Source organism: Solanum pennellii, chromosome 8, assembly GCF_001406875.1.
Source record: "Solanum pennellii chromosome 8, SPENNV200".
Taxonomy (NCBI): Eukaryota; Viridiplantae; Streptophyta; class Magnoliopsida; order Solanales; family Solanaceae; genus Solanum; species Solanum pennellii.
Genome location: NC_028644.1, coordinates 56,939,619 through 56,959,140, shown reverse-complemented (window position 1 = coordinate 56,959,140; position 19,522 = coordinate 56,939,619). Strand labels below are relative to the sequence as shown.

Below are 19,522 nucleotides of genomic sequence, written 5' to 3'. Positions count from 1 at the left end.
CGCATTGAAAGATAATCAGACTTGAAAGATAGTTTCACTGCCAATTGGCAAGACGGACATAGGTTGCAAATGGGTGTACAAGATTATGTACAAGGCCACTGGTGAAGTTGAAAGATTTAGGCTAGAATGGTAGCAAAGGGCTACAACCAACAAGAATGTTTGGATTATCAGGAGACTTTTTCTTCATTTGTTAAAATGGTTATTGTCCAGACAATGCTCACCTTTAGCTGCCACTAAGGGGTGGGATGTCCAACAAATGGATGTACAATGCATTTTTACAAGGTGATTTGGTGGAGGAGGTTTATATGCGGTTGCCTCAAGGTTTTACTCATGACAATTCTACAGCCCTGCCTGCCTGCAGACAGCTGTATAGCCTTAAGCAAGCCTCATGGCAATGAAATGTCAATTTGATTTAGGCATTGTTGGCTGCTGGATTTCAGCAGAGTCACTTGGATTACTTTTACTGATCAAGAGGTCTAATGAAGTCATTGTGATTGTTTTGATTTATGTTAATGATAATATTGGTCACTGGTAGCAACTTGAAACTGATAAATGATACTAAACAGGTGCTACAAAACAATTTCAAGATTAAGGATCTAGGATCATTAAGATACTTGTTAGGGATAGAATTTGCTAGAAATAGTGATCAGAGAAAATATGCATTGGAGATAATTTTAGATTTAGGCTTAGCAGGTTCCAAGCATGTTGCCACACTAGTTGCAATGAATGTGAACTTGACTGATGCATTGTTGCCAGATATAGATGATGATCTTAGAGTGTGGAGTACATTAAACAATCTCCTGCAGGTTCAGGAATTTTTTGGACTGCCCAACCACATGGTTTTTGTGATGTTGATTGGGGTTCCTGCCTTGACACAAGGAGGTCCATCACTGGTTATGTGATCAAGTTTGGGGAATCCTTAATATCTTGGAAGTCCAAAAAGCAACCTACTATCTCCAGGAGTTCTACAGAAGCACAGTATAGGAGCATGGCTGAAGTTACAGGGTTGATTGGCCTCTTTAAAGAGTTGAGTTTGCCTTTGGCCTTACCTGTTCATTGTGACAGCAATCCTGCCATCCAGATTGCTTCTAATCTTGTCTTCCATGAGAGGACTAAATGATTGTCACTTTATTAGAGAGAGATTCAAGATGGTTTTGTGTCCATTTAGTATATGACCAGCCTGCTGGCCTTGGTCGTCTACAACATGAGTATCTTACATCCAAGCTAGGGATGAAGAAGAACATCTTCATATCACCTAGCTAGCTGAAGGGGGTATTGAGGAATATGCGCAGAGTATTGCTAAATCTTGAAGCTGAAAATTAGTTACTAAAAATTGTTAGGTGAAGCTAAGTTGGATTAGTTAAGTTGTACAGTCAACTGTCATCATTAAAATTGTTAGTATATTGCTTAAGGACCAATGATATCCCTAACAGACCTTATTACTATAATGTGAGTACTGTGAAAACGACTCCATGTGATACTATAAGAGTGATGGGAATCAAGCATCTTGTAAGTTTTGCAGTTAATACTCGTTATAAATGTGATTCTAATGAAAAGAAAGTATTAAGTGATGCACTGTTTAGTTCTTATACTATAAAAACAAAAAGAGGTTATATGCATCAAATAAATATACGAGTAAATGAACCATCATCAAAAGAGAGTAATTATTCACAATTTAGTTTCCTATAAAGATGCTATTCACATCCCACAACAAGGAAAACAGCCATAAAACAAAGAAAAGAACATCAAATTATCTGATTACATGACCAAAATGCAACATTTCTCTTCTTTTCTCTTTTCTGTTTGCAACTCCATCTTCAAACCCTACTCTACAAGGTTGCCATACTTGTTACATAAACACCCTTCAAGGAGAAGTAAAGTGACAAGAATTTTTTTTTGTAAATAATTGTTTGCTTGCTTGGCTGATTTTATGGATAATAATAAGATACCAAAAAAAAAAACAATTACATGCATATATTAAATGCAATAACATTCATGCCCATATTGCAAGAAGGGACATTAGTCCAGCCCCTAAAAATAGTGCAAAGTAAGAAACTACTTGAAGCCTTGTATTGCAGCTCATTCTCTTACTCAAGAAGTCTGCAGCTATTAGGTCTACTAAAGCCATGTACACTAGAATTCCAGCAGATATCGAGTTAAGGATCCCTTCCACAACCAAAGCTCTTGGGCTATGTGGATCATAAGATGAAGCAGCTCCGATCCCTATAGCAATTCCCAACGGGGTTGTTATGGCAAAAAACGTTGCCATTACAGTGGAACGTAGGGAACTGAACTGTGCCTGTGAGATGCAACCTCCTAATGCAAAGCCTTCAAAGAACTGGTGGAATGACAACGCTACGAGCAAGGGTCTTATTGTACATGGACTTTCTGAGACACCCAATGATACACCAATTATGATAGAATGTGATACTATCCCAAGCTCCAAGACCTGCAAGGGAAGAATTTGTTCGAATGACCAAGTATATAAACACCATCAAACTGACAGGTATTACAAACATTTATGTATTTTGACAAAGACGTGGCAAATCAAACTTTTGCTCATTTGCTGATTAAATAAAAGTAACAATCTGGTCCCAGTCTTATAAATACACAAGGAAGCAAGCAGACCAAGAAATCAGCTATTATGAGAAATACAGAGAGATAAATCTGCAAATACATAAAGAATTCTGTGAAAAACTCGATGCACCATACCAAAAATATTTAATCAAGGCCACCTGATTGACCAAGAAAAGCACTTAACAAAATTTAGGTATAATTCCATGTGAAGTTAGATTTCACATGATAATATATGCAGTATCTCAGAGGTTGGGCAAAAATGTTAAGCACCCAAAAGTAGAAATTAAATAGCAGAATACAAATTGTCTATGCCTTCATCAAAGCTCACGGAAACAGAAACTTATAGAAAGCTGCAATCAATCAACTGCATATGCCTTTATCCCAAATTAAGCTGGAGTCGTCTATTGAATTTCTTCATCAATTGCACAAAAACCTTCCAAGTTGTTGTAAATTTGGTAAAACATTCATTCAAAATACACATCATTCAAGAAAATTTACATCAAGTTTCTATGAATGATATACGAGAAAGTCCAAACATCCTCTTTCTCATAAATGCTGGCATTTAGGAAATGGAATTGATTTCTTTAAAGCCTACAAAACTGATGAGATAATTGAAACCTTTTGGACAACATTCACCGAATTCCAATCACAACAAACTTAAGCCAAGAAGTACAGAGAAACGCGTCCAATGACGTGTGAAATAGTTTTAAGTAAAATTACCTGAGAAACAACAACATGCCTCACTCCACCTTCCTCATCCCCACCACCGAAGCTATGGGAGTGGGAATGACCATGGGAATGCTCCCTCACGTCCCCATGTTCATGTGAATGGCTATGTCTGTGATGAGCAGCATGCGCATGCATCCCCACAATGTGTATTGCACCACCTTCTTCTTCACCAAACAATTTCTCATTCCTTGGCTTTGGCTCAACTGGTACAATAGCTGATTCCGACACCAGGTCGGCTGAATCAGTCTGATCTTTTTGGTTTTGTTTCTCTTGTTTCTTTTCATAATACTGAGTCCCAACAAAGTCAACAACCAAGGTAGCCAATGCAGCCATCATAGCGATAAAACCAGCAAAAGGGAATTTCGACCAAGGAGATTTCGGAAGACAAGGATTAGTTAACGATGAAGTGGCACCTGGTAACATGTGTACAAAACCTGTGGCGAGGATGACACCAGCAGCGAAGGCTTTAGCAGTAAAAAATAGATTAGAGTCAGTTCGAAGGAATCGGTGCTTCTTGCCAACTAATGGGATGCCAACTCCACAAACACCAGCTATTAGGATGGCAGAGATAGCCACTATTTTAAGGGTGAGCGCAGCAGAGTTATCTCGGCATCCTTCCATCTCATCAACAGCACTGCCACAGGCAGTATTGGAAATAGATTTAGAAACTTTCAGCATAATCGTCTCTGTTTTGACAAAAAGAATAGTAAGAATGTCGAAATCATTTCAATTTCTACATAACTAAAGTATTGAACAGATTCAACCGCCAGTTGCAGAGCAAATGAAGACAAGAATCACTAGATATACCAATTCAAATTTAGAAGTCAATAACCCCAACATTTCATAAAAACCAGAACAGTACAAAATTGATATGCTGGTCAGAATCCTCCAAAAACACTGCATTTTTGGAGAGAACTGTTAAAAATAACAACTACTTAAAGCAAAGAATGTCCAGTTTCATCATAAGACTCAAAAATTGAACTACGGATAAACAGGCAAACTAAATTTAAACAGTAACGAACTTTCAGATAACTGATGAGTAGCCAATCAGAACCTCAAACAAAAAAAATTCCAGGAAATAAAAAACTAATCTTGGGAATTCTTCATCAGTAACAAACCAAAGGAAGCAAAACCAAGAAATAAAGATTGAATTGTTTTTCCCATTCCACAATCCCCATAACAATTAGAGCTAGTAATTTACCTGATAAAGAACCAGTCTTTTGTCTAATATGGTCCATAACAAATAAAGACGTGAGATCCTGGAAATAAGAAAAATATAAGAATAGAACTCACAGCTTTCAAGAATACTTATAAAAGAAGTGGGGGCACTAAGTATAAAAGAACGAACCTCAATGAATGACATGGGGTTGAGGGAATGAAATTCTTTTCAATTAACAAACAGAGAAAGCACAAATCTTTGTAGGGTTTTTATCAAAATATTAATCTAACAAGAATATTGTAATGATTCTTGAAAACCCCTTTTCTTATAATTGGTAGAAAGGGAAAGGGTAAGGGGAGAAAATAGAAGATTATAAGAAACAGAGATGGAGATTTGGATGTCGACATTATTTGTAAACAACAAGAGAGAGACTTGAGAACAGTCGCTTCTAAAATAAGAGAATGAGCATCACTCTGTCGACATCTCTGCCTTATACTATTACTCAAATCAAATTCATCAAAAACTTTTTTTTTTAATTATTTTTATTAAAAAAAAACTTACATAAACTCATAAATCTTTTTTTATTTATTTATATATTAATAAAAAAAACTTACATAAACTAAAAATCTTGTTTTATTTATTTATAATCTTCTAATTGGTTTCAGGCATGTTAATATGTTTATAATATTAATTGTCTAGCTAGTTGACTTTTATGATACAAACTAGGTTCATTAATTATGATTTCGAAGAAGTGAGGTAAATATTGAAAAGCGATAGAGTTCTAGTTTAATGAGATTGTTACAGGGTACTTTAGCTTAATGTTCACCTTTGTAATTGAGGTTTTAATGATTAAAAATAGTTTGATATTTGATTATGACCATAGCTTGAGATATTCGTACATACTGGTATTACAAATTTGTATACAGACCTTTGGGAACTATTTAATGGAAAGGTATGAAAAACGATGAGGTTGAACACGTGTCTCATTGTTTGAACCATCAGTTGTTCAAGTGCGAGAATTAGAGACTTGTTGAATATGTATTTCAAATTAACTTACTTTAACCTTAAGATTCAAGATATTAATTTGTTATAGGTTAAATATATTCAAACTTAATTAGATTTTTCTAATAATAGAAACTTTAGTTTCAAAAGGAAAAATTAGGAATTCTATACGAAATTATTATCTTGACAAATGGAAACTTCAAAGAATATTTGGACTCCAATTAAAAATCTAATTACACAATTGGAGTAGTGAGAGAATGGATAATCAAATTGTATAATTGATTTTAGGATTTGATCTAAGGGACTTTGAATTTGTTAAGAAATATGAAATGACTCCAACCATTTCATAAAAATGTAAAAACACTATTTATATCTTTACCAATTTCACTAAATTTCAATAAATCTTATAACAATTGATCACAAATATCATAAATAAGTCAATTTTTTAATTGCCTTTAAGTCAATTTTTCGATTGCCTTTAAGTCAATTTTTCAATTGTCTTTTTAGTACGAGTGCTTGACATTTTTGTTCATTGAATGATCACTTTGTACAACTACTTCACAAAGTTATATTTTAGTCACAATTGATGTTGTCTCGGATTTATAAAAAGACACTTTAACTTTGTAACTGTCTTATTACCCCATTAAACAATTTTGAACATATATTATTATGTCGTTTTTCGCCCCAAGTTTTAATAAGTAAGTATGTTCACACACCAATCATTATATGACACATGTTAATTTAATTTAAAATGTATTTTTTTATCTTAAATTTTTGCTTTATCTTTTTTTTTTTTAACTTTATTTCTCTTTCTCTTACTTTTTGACTTTTAATTTTGATTTATCTTAAATTTCACATCATCTCCCACCTCCCACTTTCAAGTGATTCATTCCTTCATTATCTATTTTTCTTCACCTCCTACACCCCATGTCAAATTGAGCACTGCTCCCATTTTTTTATTTTCTTTTTCTGATCAAATTCTTTATAAAAATTCATATTATTTTTTTAGACTTTATTAAATTATTGATAGCAAAATTAATTATTTTTCTAAGAAAATTTAGAAGGTATCATAAACTATTCTTTTTCATATAAATTCAAAATTAGAAATGATAATTTTAAAAGAATCAATTAATTCCCAAAAATTAGAAGAACTTAATTGAAATCGAATAAAAAAAACTATATGATACTTCCTAATCATCTTGAAATCTAATGGGTTTATCAAATTGTTCAAAATTTAAGAAAATATTTAGATAAAATTTTAAAATTAAAGAGAGTAAAATTAATAGTGATAAAAAAGAAAGATGGAGTTGTGATAAGAATGATGACATTGAAAGTAAGAAATTTTAATGGATAGAGATGAGAATGGATCTATGACAAAGAAAGAAAAAATAAAAAGGAAAACAGGTTAAAATAAGAAAATATATTATATAATAAAAGTACTTATAAAAAATAAATTATATTATTTATTATAGGTTGCTCGCTCTCTCAAAGAGAGCACACCACTCTCTATGTCAGGTGGACGAAAAATAATATAATTATATCTATTTAAAATTGTTTAGTAGGGTAATAAAACAACTACAAAATTAAAATATCTTTTTAAAAATTTGAAATAACTTTGACTTTATGTCTTTTCTCTTTTACTTTAACTACACCTCTTCAAATAAAAGACTTTTTCTTTACCATATGTTATTTTACTCTCTTTAAAGTAACTTTTTTCAGACTTTTTTTAATACAATTCTTCATAACTTGTTGTAATTACATGTTCTGTGACTTTCGAAAATCTTCAAATACTTATATTCATCTCAAAACCGAACATACGCTATCTCCACATATTGAATCAAGTAGGATTAAAAATTGTCAATTTAGACATTGAATCGATCCAAGTTGTATGCATCATATAATAAAATGCAACCGATTGAAATTATTTAGTATGCTTATGTTAATTTATTTTCGACTTTCATGTTATATCTCTTTATATTTGTTCTCATGATCAGAGTTGTTTAGATGCTCTATAAATGACTACATGCTTTATAATTTTGTGGCTTGGTTTTTGAGTTTTGTAGTGTTTATTTTATTCGTTGCTATTAAGATATGTTAAGTATGATCTATATGGTTTTATTTTTGACCTTTGAATCAAATTTAAATGATAAAAACAAAATAGCACACATATCGAGTAATGGTTTGTTGTGTACACACAGAATCATGTACGATGTATTCATTTAATACTCATGTTGGCTCCGCCCCTCCTTCCGGGCTGTATAAAATTTCATTTACAATTATAATTTATCGTTCTATCTTTCACATTATCACATCAAATATTTATTAGAAACAATAATTATTATTTAATTATTCTATATTTTTAATCAAATACATTATTTATCCATTTTTATTTGTTATGTTACTTTTTCGAATGATTAATTTTAAAGTTAAATTAAATTACACTAATTCGATATTCTAAATAAAAAAAGTTTAAGTATTCAAAAGCTACATGAATAGTACTATCAATTACAGTTTTTTACATATTAATATGATTAAAAAAATAATCTTAAGATAGTCTGGACTCATATATATATATATATATATATATATATATATAACTCACACAATTAATGCACGTCAATGTTGAATACTAATCAGGTAAGTTAGGTAATACTTCCTAATTTCATTAACTTGACCTCTTATACTAATCCATTTTAGTCTCTATATTAAAAGTAGATACTTTTATTTTATTTATTTATTTGTTTTTATAAATTAAAAGGTTTCTTTTCTTCAAATTACCTTTAACATAACAATATAAAATAGTAATAATCAAATTTTAAATTTCTAAATATCATTTAATAAAATAATTTTTATTTAAAATTTTCTTAAGAGGGAGTATTTAATCTGACCATATAAATCAGTTTCCACCAATAAGTATACATATAATAAAGAATAAACGTGTCATGGAGAACCAGTATTAGAGGATATATATAGGAACTAATTGTCAAACTTCCGTTATTAATATGAGAAGTAGTGTTAAGCATATTGTCTAAGAACTTAAATATTATATAAAATATTTTTTTAGATCTTTTGTTGGATAAATATAATTTTTATCATTTTTGACGACCTTTTCCTATACATCATGAAACATTGTGTTTTTGCCACTTTTTTGTGCACTAATCACGATTAATTGTATTATAATATAAATGTGCGGTCCTAAATTAGAAGTTGATGAATGACAATCAATAAAGGATTAGAAAAACAAGAATGTTCCTTTACAAAAGAAGAGGTCAGTAATCAAACAAATATTTCTTTTCTTGATTTTTTCAAGGTGCATGGAGAATCAATCAGTTATTATAACTTGCATCTATTTATCTTGAATTTTTCAATAATTATAAGTCACAATCTTTTATTTTTTTTTCTTCTTATTAGTGTTTGAAACTGATACAAGCAGCATATACATAAATTAATTAATAAAAAAGGCATGAACAAAAGCCTCTACTTGTTAATTGTTCTTTTCCCCAACTACTATTATATTAGCAACCAACTTGTTTGACTAAAAAATTAGTGCCCAATACATCAAATATAAAAGAGACGGTGCGAAATAGAGTCAATAGAATAAACTAAAGTAATATTCAATTTGTCTCATTTAATAATACTGTTTTTTAATTTATTCATCTGATTATGACTTAATATGGAGTTAAAAAAATTAAAAGAAATACTTATAATGTATTGAAGATATCTTTTGATCTTAAACATGTCACGTGAAAAATTAAAATTAAAGAATCATCAAAAAAGAAGAGCGTAATTTTTTTTAATGAACTAAAAAAGAGACGGAAACTTATAACATAAATATACTATATTAAAAAATATTTATCACTTATAGCAATAACATTTTGTTATTCACTTGATCACTTTTAAAACATTTATAATACAGTTTTAATACATATTAAGAACAGATTATTATTCGCATATAATACAAGTTTTATTGATGCACATTTATCACACATTTTAATGACTTATAATACAATGTGACAATTCTAACCAAACAAACATAATATATATTTAAAATATCTAGTTATAACACAAATATAATGCATGCATAATTCACTTGTAATACACATTGTATATTGAATATAGTATTGTTGTTAATGGTAATAAATAAAAAATGTTGCTAAAATTAATAATTATATTATTAAAAGGTACTCATCCAAATAATTTTTCAAAAGAAAATAGGACAGATGAATTGAAATAGAAAGAAATAATATTTTGATTGATTGTGTGCTTAATGTTCATTGAGGAGGGGAGGGGAGACCTAATCATATTTTAATCTAATTGACCTTTCAAAGAACGTACTATTTAAACTTTGTTGAAATTTAACATACAATCAGCTCAAGTTATATATATGTATGTATGTGTGTGTCCATTAACTGTTGTTATTTAGTTCATTTGTATTAATTAATCACAATAATCAAGTTAATGGCGATCAATATCTAGTAAAAAAATTCAAACATTACGATAATTCTTTCAACTTTCAAAGAGTGCACGTTAAATAATTTGATGGATGCATTTGATGCCGTTTGAGTCAAGCTAAGTGCTTGCCATGATTTTTCTTTCTGATATAACAATTAGATTTTTATTATCAGGTCAATTGATTTCGTAATACATAGCAATTCTTTTTTTTTATATATATAAAACTGTATGTCAAATCTTTTAAAAGTTTTTTGTTCATACATTTTAAGATATACAAGATGGAGACATCATTGCATGTTTACTTTTAATCAATTTGCTAATATGATTCAGTTGGTCTTGCTAGAAATTTTAATGTGTACTTTTTAATTTAAAAAATGATAGAAAAATAGTTGTACGTTTTTTCTTTTTCAAACCCTTATCTTGAGATTAAGAGACTTGTTTGTTTTGTATATTTGGTAGTTTTGTTGTCATTATTATTTTTTCATTTTTATTTGAGAAAATGGTCTAAAGTCCCTTTAAACTATATCTAAAATTTCAATTACACACTCTAATTTTACGGGTGTTCTATTACCCTCCTGAACTGTTTTAAACTGATATAATTTACTCTCTAAACGCTTATGTGGCACGGTGAGTGTATCTCACTCTCTTAAAGAAAGTGAGGACCAAAACAAATAATAAATTTTATTTTTAAAATTTTCTTTTCATAAATATGTGTATTTTTAATTATTTGTTTTCTTATTTATTTTCTTTCCTCTTCACAACAACATAAATCAAATCTCTCCATCACTCACCTTCTCTTAGTTTGGTTTCACCATGGAATTTTTCATTATTCTTCTTGATTCTAGAATTTTGTTTATTCAATTTGTGCACAAAATTAGAAAATTTTGAAAATCAGCTTCTTATTAATATTATTAAAATTTATAATTATCATGTCTAACCGCATGGTCAAATGGATTAGCAAATTCTTATCTTGATTTTTTGGTGCCCTAGTTTAATAATTTAAATTCAAGTTCAAAAAGAATTTTGGGTTGTCAACGAAACCCATATGTGATTTTGAAAATAGAAATAAAAAGATTCATTGTTATGTATCCATTACCTCAATTTGAAGAATTCAACAAATTCATCCATGAAAATAACTTGAGTATCAATCAAATAGTAGATGAAACGGTTAGAACTAAAATTCTTACTAAATTTTACCTTTCCAATTGATAAACTTTTGATGTTTGCAAGAAGATGAAAATGGTGGAAAAAAGATTATTCAATTGTAAGAAATGAAAGATTATCAAAGATTTATAACTTTACCTTTTAATAATAAAACTTGAAACTTCATAACGGTACATTTCATAAATGTAAGTTTAAAATTAACATAAATAAAAAACTTAGAAATTTTCTCTTCAATGGTAAAAGAAGGAAAAAGATAACAAGAAAGAAAAAGAAAAGAAGAAAATGGCTGGAAAGAGAAAGAAAAAATATAAAAGAAAAATAAAACAAAGAGATATCATAAATTTTTTATTAAAAATTAATATATATGACGTGGCAGGCGAGTGGTGTTCACTCTCTAACAAAAATCTGGGTGTGACTTTTTAGGGAGCTATATATTTCATTTTTAAAATGTATAAAGGGGTATTAGGACCCCCGCAAAATATGAGTATGTAGTTGAAAATCTGGTAATAGATTAAGGGGACATTTGACTATTTCTCTTTCTATTTTGATTACTATTTTTTTTTTTAAAAGAAGAGTATTTCTCAAAAACAATCTTTTAACATCACAAAAGATTTGCATATTACATACATAATATTATTTCCAAATCCTATTTATATAACTATATTAGATATATCGTGGGAATTATCAGATCAAAAGTCATGATTAGTTCTCTCTATCACAAGCAAGCATGTGGAAAGAGTACTAGAGTAATTCGTATAACATGTATTTTTTTATTTTTTTGTAACAATAAGGTACAATACCCCTTTAAATATATACAAGCCAATATGTTTATTTTGCTTTTTACAATAATTAGTCCTTTTCCTTGCACTTTAAAAAAAATGTCGACATTATGTCAAATAGATTTTGTTTTGAAATTCTCAATTTGGCAGTTTCTTCTCTATTTTTCAAAGTAACAAGAGAAATTTAAGCACTTCTTAACCAACAAAATTCAATAACCGGTCCCTACTCTTATAAGTGGAATAATCTATCAACTGAGTTGAAATTAGTGGTTGAAAAAAAAAAAGGTTGGGAATTAGTGGTTGAGAAAAAAATGTTGAAATTAGTGATAATTTCTTCGAAGTACATGGGGAAAAAAATCCTTATACTTAATAAGAAAAAAAAGTATAATATATTACCTATTTTTATAATAGTATTTAAGAAAATATAGTAATTAAAGAAAAAATAAAATAAAAGAGTGTGATTCTCTCAATTTCTTTATGGGCCGAGTTTACTTTGTTGTTTTAGAATTAATATACAATGTTTTTTTCTTTAAAATTGTTTATATTTTAGTATAACAGAATATTAAATAATATTGGTGATCTCCAAATGAAAGGTTATTTTGTCATTTGATTATTTGAATTCATATATCATTAATCTTCACGTAATGATGCACAGATTCTCATCTAACTTACATATATATTAATTATATGAAATTTTTTCTTTGAAACTCAACATTGTGTGCATAAAGCTAAGCTTTATGTCGAAAAAATGAACCAAAAAATATTATTTTGTAACAATTTAAAATTTTATGGGAAGATTAATTCTTCCACTACTTTTTAACCAAACATAACGCCATTTCTTTTAAGAGAAAATTGTATGAACTAGTAAACTATTAATTCAAATTAAATTTTATATCGATAGTTTTTTTTATTTGTAATAAACATTTCATGTTTTTCGTCATCCTATTTGTATATCGAAATATACAAATAGACTCATTCAATATACATATGTGTTGTATAAAAATTAACGGAAAAGGCCTAAAATATTCTTGAAGTATTGAAAATGGTACAAAATTACCCTTCATCCACCTATGGGCTCCAAAATGCATTTCTCATCCACCTATTGGCTCCAAAATACCCTTGTCATCCATCTTTGGGTTCAAAATTGACCACTTATTTAATTGTTTTAAAATTAAGCTCTTTAAATATTTTTTAAAATACTTGGCGTTCAACTATTAGTTATAATTTAATTTATTAATATAATTTATAAACCAAATCACCACCTACTCATAACTCACTAAACCCCACCCAATTAATAATCCAATTATAATATCAAAATCGCCATAAACACTACTAAAACACGATGAAATTATAGTCCTAAAAATGACATCCAAAATTATTCAAGTCCGAATCGGAACCCCAATTAAATTTAGGTTGAGCCAGTTATTTAGGAGGAGACTTTCAGTAGGATTCTCTTTCAAGATTGATTTAGAATTTTATGATTAAAGGTAAAGAAGTAATAAATCCCGAATTAATTCATGCACTTTTTTAAAATATAATTTTATAAATATTTATGATTTGTTTTTAAACCTTTAATATATTATTTGAAAAAAAATTACCTATGAAGTAACATCATATAATTGAGACGTAAGAATAATTAAGATGAACATAGTCAGACTTTTAAGTTTATCGGTAATTTTTTTAGAAACTTGAATGTATGATAATTTACTATAGATATTTTCGCCTCAAATTTTTACAAACACTCAATTGGCAGTAGCTTTTCTGTTGTTGCATTAATAATGTGACGGATTTATTAATTTGGAGGGGTTTAATTTGTAATGGGTGGGTAGTGAATTGATTTATAAATTATACTAATAAGTTAAATTATAACAAATAGTTGAACGTCACGTATTTTAAAAAAATATTTAAATAGTTTAAATATAAAACCGTTAAATAGGTGGTCAATTTTGAACCAAAAGGTAGATGACAAGGGTATTTTGGACCCAATACGTGGGTGAGAAAGGTATTTTGGAACCACTAGGTGGATGGAGGATAATTTTATATCATTTTCAATACTTTGGGGGTATTTTAGGCCCTTTTCCGAAAAATTAATTATAGGGCCCATTTGTATACCAAAATATACAAATAGACCCTTTCGGTATGCATATGTGTTGTATATATGTAGTAATTTTAATTATATACAATTACTATGTTTTAGTTTGTATATTGAAATACACAAATACATATTTTTATGTTTATGTATACCGAAATCTACATATTAATAGTCATAACAAACATAAAATTTGTTATAGAACGTAATTATACAAACTATAAATATAAAATACAAATATAATTTTTATATTTGCTAAACATACAATTTTTTTTTTTTAATCCTCTGACCTCCTACTGGCCGTTTGGTGAAAAAGACTTTCTTCATAATGTTTAAAGAAGAATTATGAGCCGTGATATGAGAGAACAAAATAAATGTAAACTTTGTGCAAAGTGAGATTTTCTATGTTATTAGAGGGATGTACATTTACTTGTATGAGCAGAGGCCAAGCCAGTACTAAGAAGTTGTGGGTTCAAAATTTAGGATAGAAGATTGGTAGTGGGTTTAAATCTATATTATTAGTGTAAAAGATATTTTTATTTCACCGCTATTTTTTTATTATTAAATTGTTAGATCAATCGTTAAGAATTCACAATTTAACACATATATATATATATATATATATATATATATATAATTTTTTAATACAAATATAAAATCTATAAATAAACTAGTAAATTCATTCGAAGCTATAAACCCTCGCTTATCTTTGTCTTTTGCTCGTTGGGAGGGTATATGAAAGTAATTACAACTCCATATTTTTTTGTTAGATGAAGGAATATTGATTGTATTGAAGTGTTGACCTAATAAGGGAATACATGGGAGATATATATAGGAGATATAGGAAGGAGTACTAATCCTAATAGGACTAGGATTAAGGAGTACTAATCCTAATAGGACTAGGATTAGTACACAGTAAATACTAATATTATTTAATATTATTATTTAATACTATCTGTTATTATCCCCCCTCAAGCTGAGCTGAGCGGAAGCGAACGGAAGCTTGGAACTGAGGTAATCGTGCTGTCGGCTCGGGAGAGGCTTGGTGAGAATATCAGCCGGTTGTTCTTCAGTGGGTACATACTGCACAGTCATGGTGCCGGCCTGAACTTCATCGCGAACAAAGAGACAATCGGTATCAACATGCTTCATTCTGGTGTGTAGGACGGAATTCTTGGCCACACAGATGGTTGATTTGTTGTCACAATAGAGAGCAGGAACAGTGTGAGTGGCGCGGAGTTCGCGAAGAATATATGTGACCCACATGGTCTCAGCAGCAAGAAGAGCAAGGGCGCGGTATTCAGCTTCAGTCGAGGACCGAGAGACCTTGGGTTGTTTTTTTGTACACCAGGAGATCAAGTTCGGTCCCAAAAAAACGAGAAACCCCGATGTAGATTTTCTGTCATTTTTATCATTCGCCCAATCTGAATCTGAGAAACCCCGAAGCTCCAAGTCCCCGGGTCGAATGAGTAAACCACGACCAAGAGTGCCAAAAATGTACCTGAGAATGCATTTTAGACAATGGTAATCATGTTCACTTGGTTGATGCATGCGCTGAGCAACTCGGTTGACAGCAAACTGGATGTCAGGACGGGTAATGGCCAGATACTGTAGAGCCCCAATGAGGCTGCGGAAGTGGGTGATATCGGCAAAGGGGGTGTCGGCTCCATTCGTAGACGAAGAGACTGCCATCGGTGTTGGTTGACTGGTGCATTTTTCCAGTCCAGCTTTCTGCAACAGATCTCGAGCATATTTTGACTGATGAAGAAACAAGCCGCTGCCTGTCCGAGAAACCTCCATTCCCAGAAAATAATGTAACGGGCCAAGGTCCTTCATTTTGAAGGTAGTATGCATAGCTCGAGTGACATCCTGAATGAGAGCTGCAGTAGAGCCTGTAATAATGATATCATCTACATAGACAAGAAGAATGACTGTACCGTGTGCTGAATGTCGAGTAAACAGACTCGTGTCGTGTACGCAACACGTGAAGCCGAGTCCCTGGAGGAACGTTTTCAGACGTGTGTACCAAGCACGGGGGGCTTGCTTGAGCCCATACAGAGACTTCTGGAGTTTGCAAACATGTTGAGGGAAGCGGGGATCAACATAGCCCGGTGGTTGCGTCATGTAGATAGTTTCATCAAGCATGCCATGAAGAAAAGCATTGGAAACATCCAACTGATTGATGAGCCAATTGTTGCGCACGGCGAGTGACAGTACCAGGCGAATGGTTTCCTGCCGAATAACAGGACTGAATGTCTCGGAGTAATCAAGCCCATACTCCTGATTGTAGCCTTTAGCAACCAAACGAGCCTTGTACCTGGAAATACTGCCATCTGCATTGTGTTTAATTTTGTACACCCATTTACAGCCCACTGGGTGCCGCCCATGGGGCTTAGGTACAAGAACCCAAGTTTTCTGATCAGTCAAAGCCTTAAACTCGTCATCCATAGCATGACGCCAATAAGCATTTTTTGAGGCAACAGAGTAGGTTGTTGGTTCACTATCGGGAAGGGGTGTATTTGGTAGTATGGTAGCCTGAAAGGTTTTGGGTTTAAAGATACCGGCTTTGCCACGGGTTAACATGGGATGAGTATTGGGGGGTGGCACGGGCGGTGGTGATTCGGGGGTGGCCGGGAAGGACCCAAAACGGATCGGGCTGGAGATGTTGTGGGTATGGGGTGGTTCGGGTTGGTTGTGAGTGTGGGTGGTGGTTGCGGGTGTATTGTGGGTGACGGTCGAAGGGGTGATGAGGGGTGGTTGGGTAGTGGGTGGAGGTGTGGGGGAAGGTGGTGAGGGACCCTGTGAGTATGTTGGAAAAAGGGGAAGGACGCCAATGAATGATGTATTTGTGGAGGAGGAAATAGACTCGTAGGGAAACTCATTTTCGACAAATTTGACATGACGAGATATGTAGACTTTATGAGTTTGTGGGTCAAGACAGCGATAACCCTTGGAGGTAGGATGATAGCCCAAAAAAATACAAGGACGGGATCGGGGTTGTAATTTGTGAGTAATATGAGGGCGTAGCCAAGGGTAGGCAAGACACCCAAAGACGCGGAGGTTGGTATAATTGGGAAGTTCTTGGTAAAGGAGTTGATAGGGTGATTTGTTGGAGAGAGTGTGACTGGGCATTCTGTTAATGAGGTAGTTTGCGGTGGCTAGAGCTTCTACCCAAAAGGAGACAGGGAGATGAGATTGATGTAGAAGAGTAACCACCGTTTCAATGAGATGGCGATGCTTACGCTCAGCCACCCCATTCTGTTCGGGAGTGTATGGACAGGAGGTTTGATGTATAATTCCCAGGGATTGCAGAAACTGGCCAAAGATGTTATTGACATATTCCTTTCCATTGTCACTTCGAAAAAGTTTAACATGAGAATTGAATTGTGTTTTGACCATTTTTTCAAAAGTGACAAAGGTGGTGTATGCCTGTGATTTGTGTTTTAGTGGGTACAACCAAGTGTATTTTGTAAAATCATCCACAAAACAAATATAATAGCGAAAACCAGCAAATGAAGGAACAGCAGTAGGACCCCATAGGTCAGAATGAATAAGTTGAAAAGGTGCAGTTGTACGCTTCTCAGATAAAGTAAAAGGTAATTTATGAGATTTAGCAATTGAACAGGAGTCACAATTGTTTACATGAATGGAAGAAAAACCTAATTGAGACATTAAAGAATTTATTATTTGAGTAGACGGGTGACCCAGACGACTGTGCCACAACAGACTGTGGCCATCAGCCGAAAGAGCCACCGGAGCCACAGGAACGCTTTCTGAAACTGGGTGGGCAGACGAACTTGTGCCAGGAAGAACGTACAGACCATGCTCACAGGGGCCCTGAAAAATCACCCTCTTGGTAGTATTGTCTAGGATCTGAAAATCATTAGAGGTGAACAAGAGTGAGCAATTATTGTCTTTTGTGAATTGGTGAACTGAAAGGAGATTGGATTTAATAGAAGGGACGTGGGTAAGGTTACCTAGGTGAAAGATAGCGGTGGGGGTTTTAATGGTACCCGTGCCAGTGTGAGAAATATTAAGGGACTCACCGTTGCCAACAGTAATACCATTGGAGCCATGATATGGATTTGGAGCGTTAAGCTTGGATAGATCAGAAGTAACGTGCATGTTGGCCCCAGTATCCAACAGCCATTCAGAGGAAGGGCCGGCTTGAGATGCATAATTGGCACGGTTATCACTATTTCGGCTCTCCTCATACCGAAACCAGCAACGAACAGCGGTGTGTCCTGTTTTCTGACAGATTTGACAAGTTGGACGATCCCGCTCGTAAGTGCCCTGCCCGCCGCTGGAAGATGACTGCCCGCCGCTGCCGAAGGAGTGCAGGCTGTTGTTGCTGCCGTGCTGCTGACCGTCGTACGGCGGACGACTGCCCTGCCGACCGCCGCGCCCGCGGCCTCCGCTGTTTCTGCCGTAGCCGCCGCGGCTCCCCTGCCGGCCGCCACCACGCCCCCCGCGATAGTTCTGGCTTGCGGTGAGGGCGGTGGCCGGCTCCATAACAGCGGCTTCTCGGAGAAGAAGTTTGCTCTCCAGATCCACGTTGATTTCTTCACTTTTTAGCCACGAGGAGAGAGTAGCCAGGTCAACGGGCGTTGGACTGATGCGAACCGCCTGTTTAATGGAGGAGTAAGCTGATGGGAGCCCCCGAACGACGCACATGACGAGATCTTTTTCGGGAATGATTTCGTTCACGGTGTCGAGGGCTGTGATGATGGTGGAGACCTCGTCTAAATACTCCGCCATAGTTTTCGTGCCTTTGGTAATTGTGTGGAGACGATCACGCAATTGAAAAATATGAGAGTGGGAAATTGATGCATAGCGTGTTGCGAGGGCCGTCCACAGGGCTGAAGCAGTTGTGTAGGATCGGACGTGTTTCTGAACCGTGGGAGAGATGACCGCAATCAAACATGATCGGATCTGGCCATCCACGGCTTTCCAGGCGGCATGGGCCGGATTGGTTTTTTCTGATTTGTCCGTGGCGGTGATGACTGCCGGCGGCGGTTCTGTGCTTCCATCGACGTATTTGAGAAGGTAATTGGCCTCAAGGGTTGTAAGAACGGTGATTTTCCATGTAGGGTAATTTATGTCTGATAATTTTTCGGGAATCAGGGCATGAAGATGCATGAGAAGGAGTTTAACGCCAGAAGGAAGTGAATCGAGAGGATCCACCTCGGTTGTCATAGATGCCGCCGCCCAAGAGAAGAGAGGGAACGATCGGTGCCCTAAAGAGAGAAAAAAAAAACCTAGNAGAAAAAAATAACCTAGAGAAAAGAAGATCTAGGTTTTCTGGCTCTTGATACCATGAAGGAATATTGATTGTATTGAAGTGTTGACCTAATAAGGGAATACATGGGAGATATATATAGGAGATATAGGAAGGAGTACTAATCCTAATAGGACTAGGATTAAGGAGTACTAATCCTAATAGGACTAGGATTAGTACACAGTAAATACAAATATTATTTAATACTATTTATTTAATACTATCTGTTATTATTAGAAATAAAATGACATGACATATATGTTCAATTACGTGGCTGCAAATTTCTTATATTA

The 19,522-nt window shown here is 33.3% G+C and overlaps 1 protein-coding gene across 1 annotated transcript; it reads right to left on the bottom strand.

Annotated features, from left to right (window-relative positions):
* Positions 1-1,640: 1,640 nt before the first annotated feature.
* LOC107026779 (zinc transporter 4, chloroplastic) lies at positions 1,641-4,928 on the bottom strand. The gene is made up of 4 exons (XM_015227862.2): positions 4,655-4,928; positions 4,508-4,565; positions 3,298-3,992; positions 1,641-2,449 (listed from the first exon to the last, which is right to left on the bottom strand). Exons 1-4 carry the CDS (start codon positions 4,667-4,669, stop codon positions 1,994-1,996), a joined length of 1,224 nt encoding a protein of 407 aa, XP_015083348.1. The 5' UTR covers positions 4,670-4,928; the 3' UTR covers positions 1,641-1,993.
* Positions 4,929-19,522: the final 14,594 nt, after the last annotated feature.

What these genes read in the sequence shown, in the direction of transcription:
- LOC107026779 (XM_015227862.2), bottom strand. An exon ending in AAAGACTGGTTCTTTATCAG is followed by an intron (nt 3,993 to 4,507) that starts GTAAATTACTAG and finishes TTGTCAAAACAG; the next exon opens with AGACGATTATGCTGAAAGTT. An exon ending in GGCATGTTGTTGTTTCTCAG is followed by an intron (nt 2,450 to 3,297) that starts GTAATTTTACTT and finishes CTTCCCTTGCAG; the next exon opens with GTCTTGGAGCTTGGGATAGT.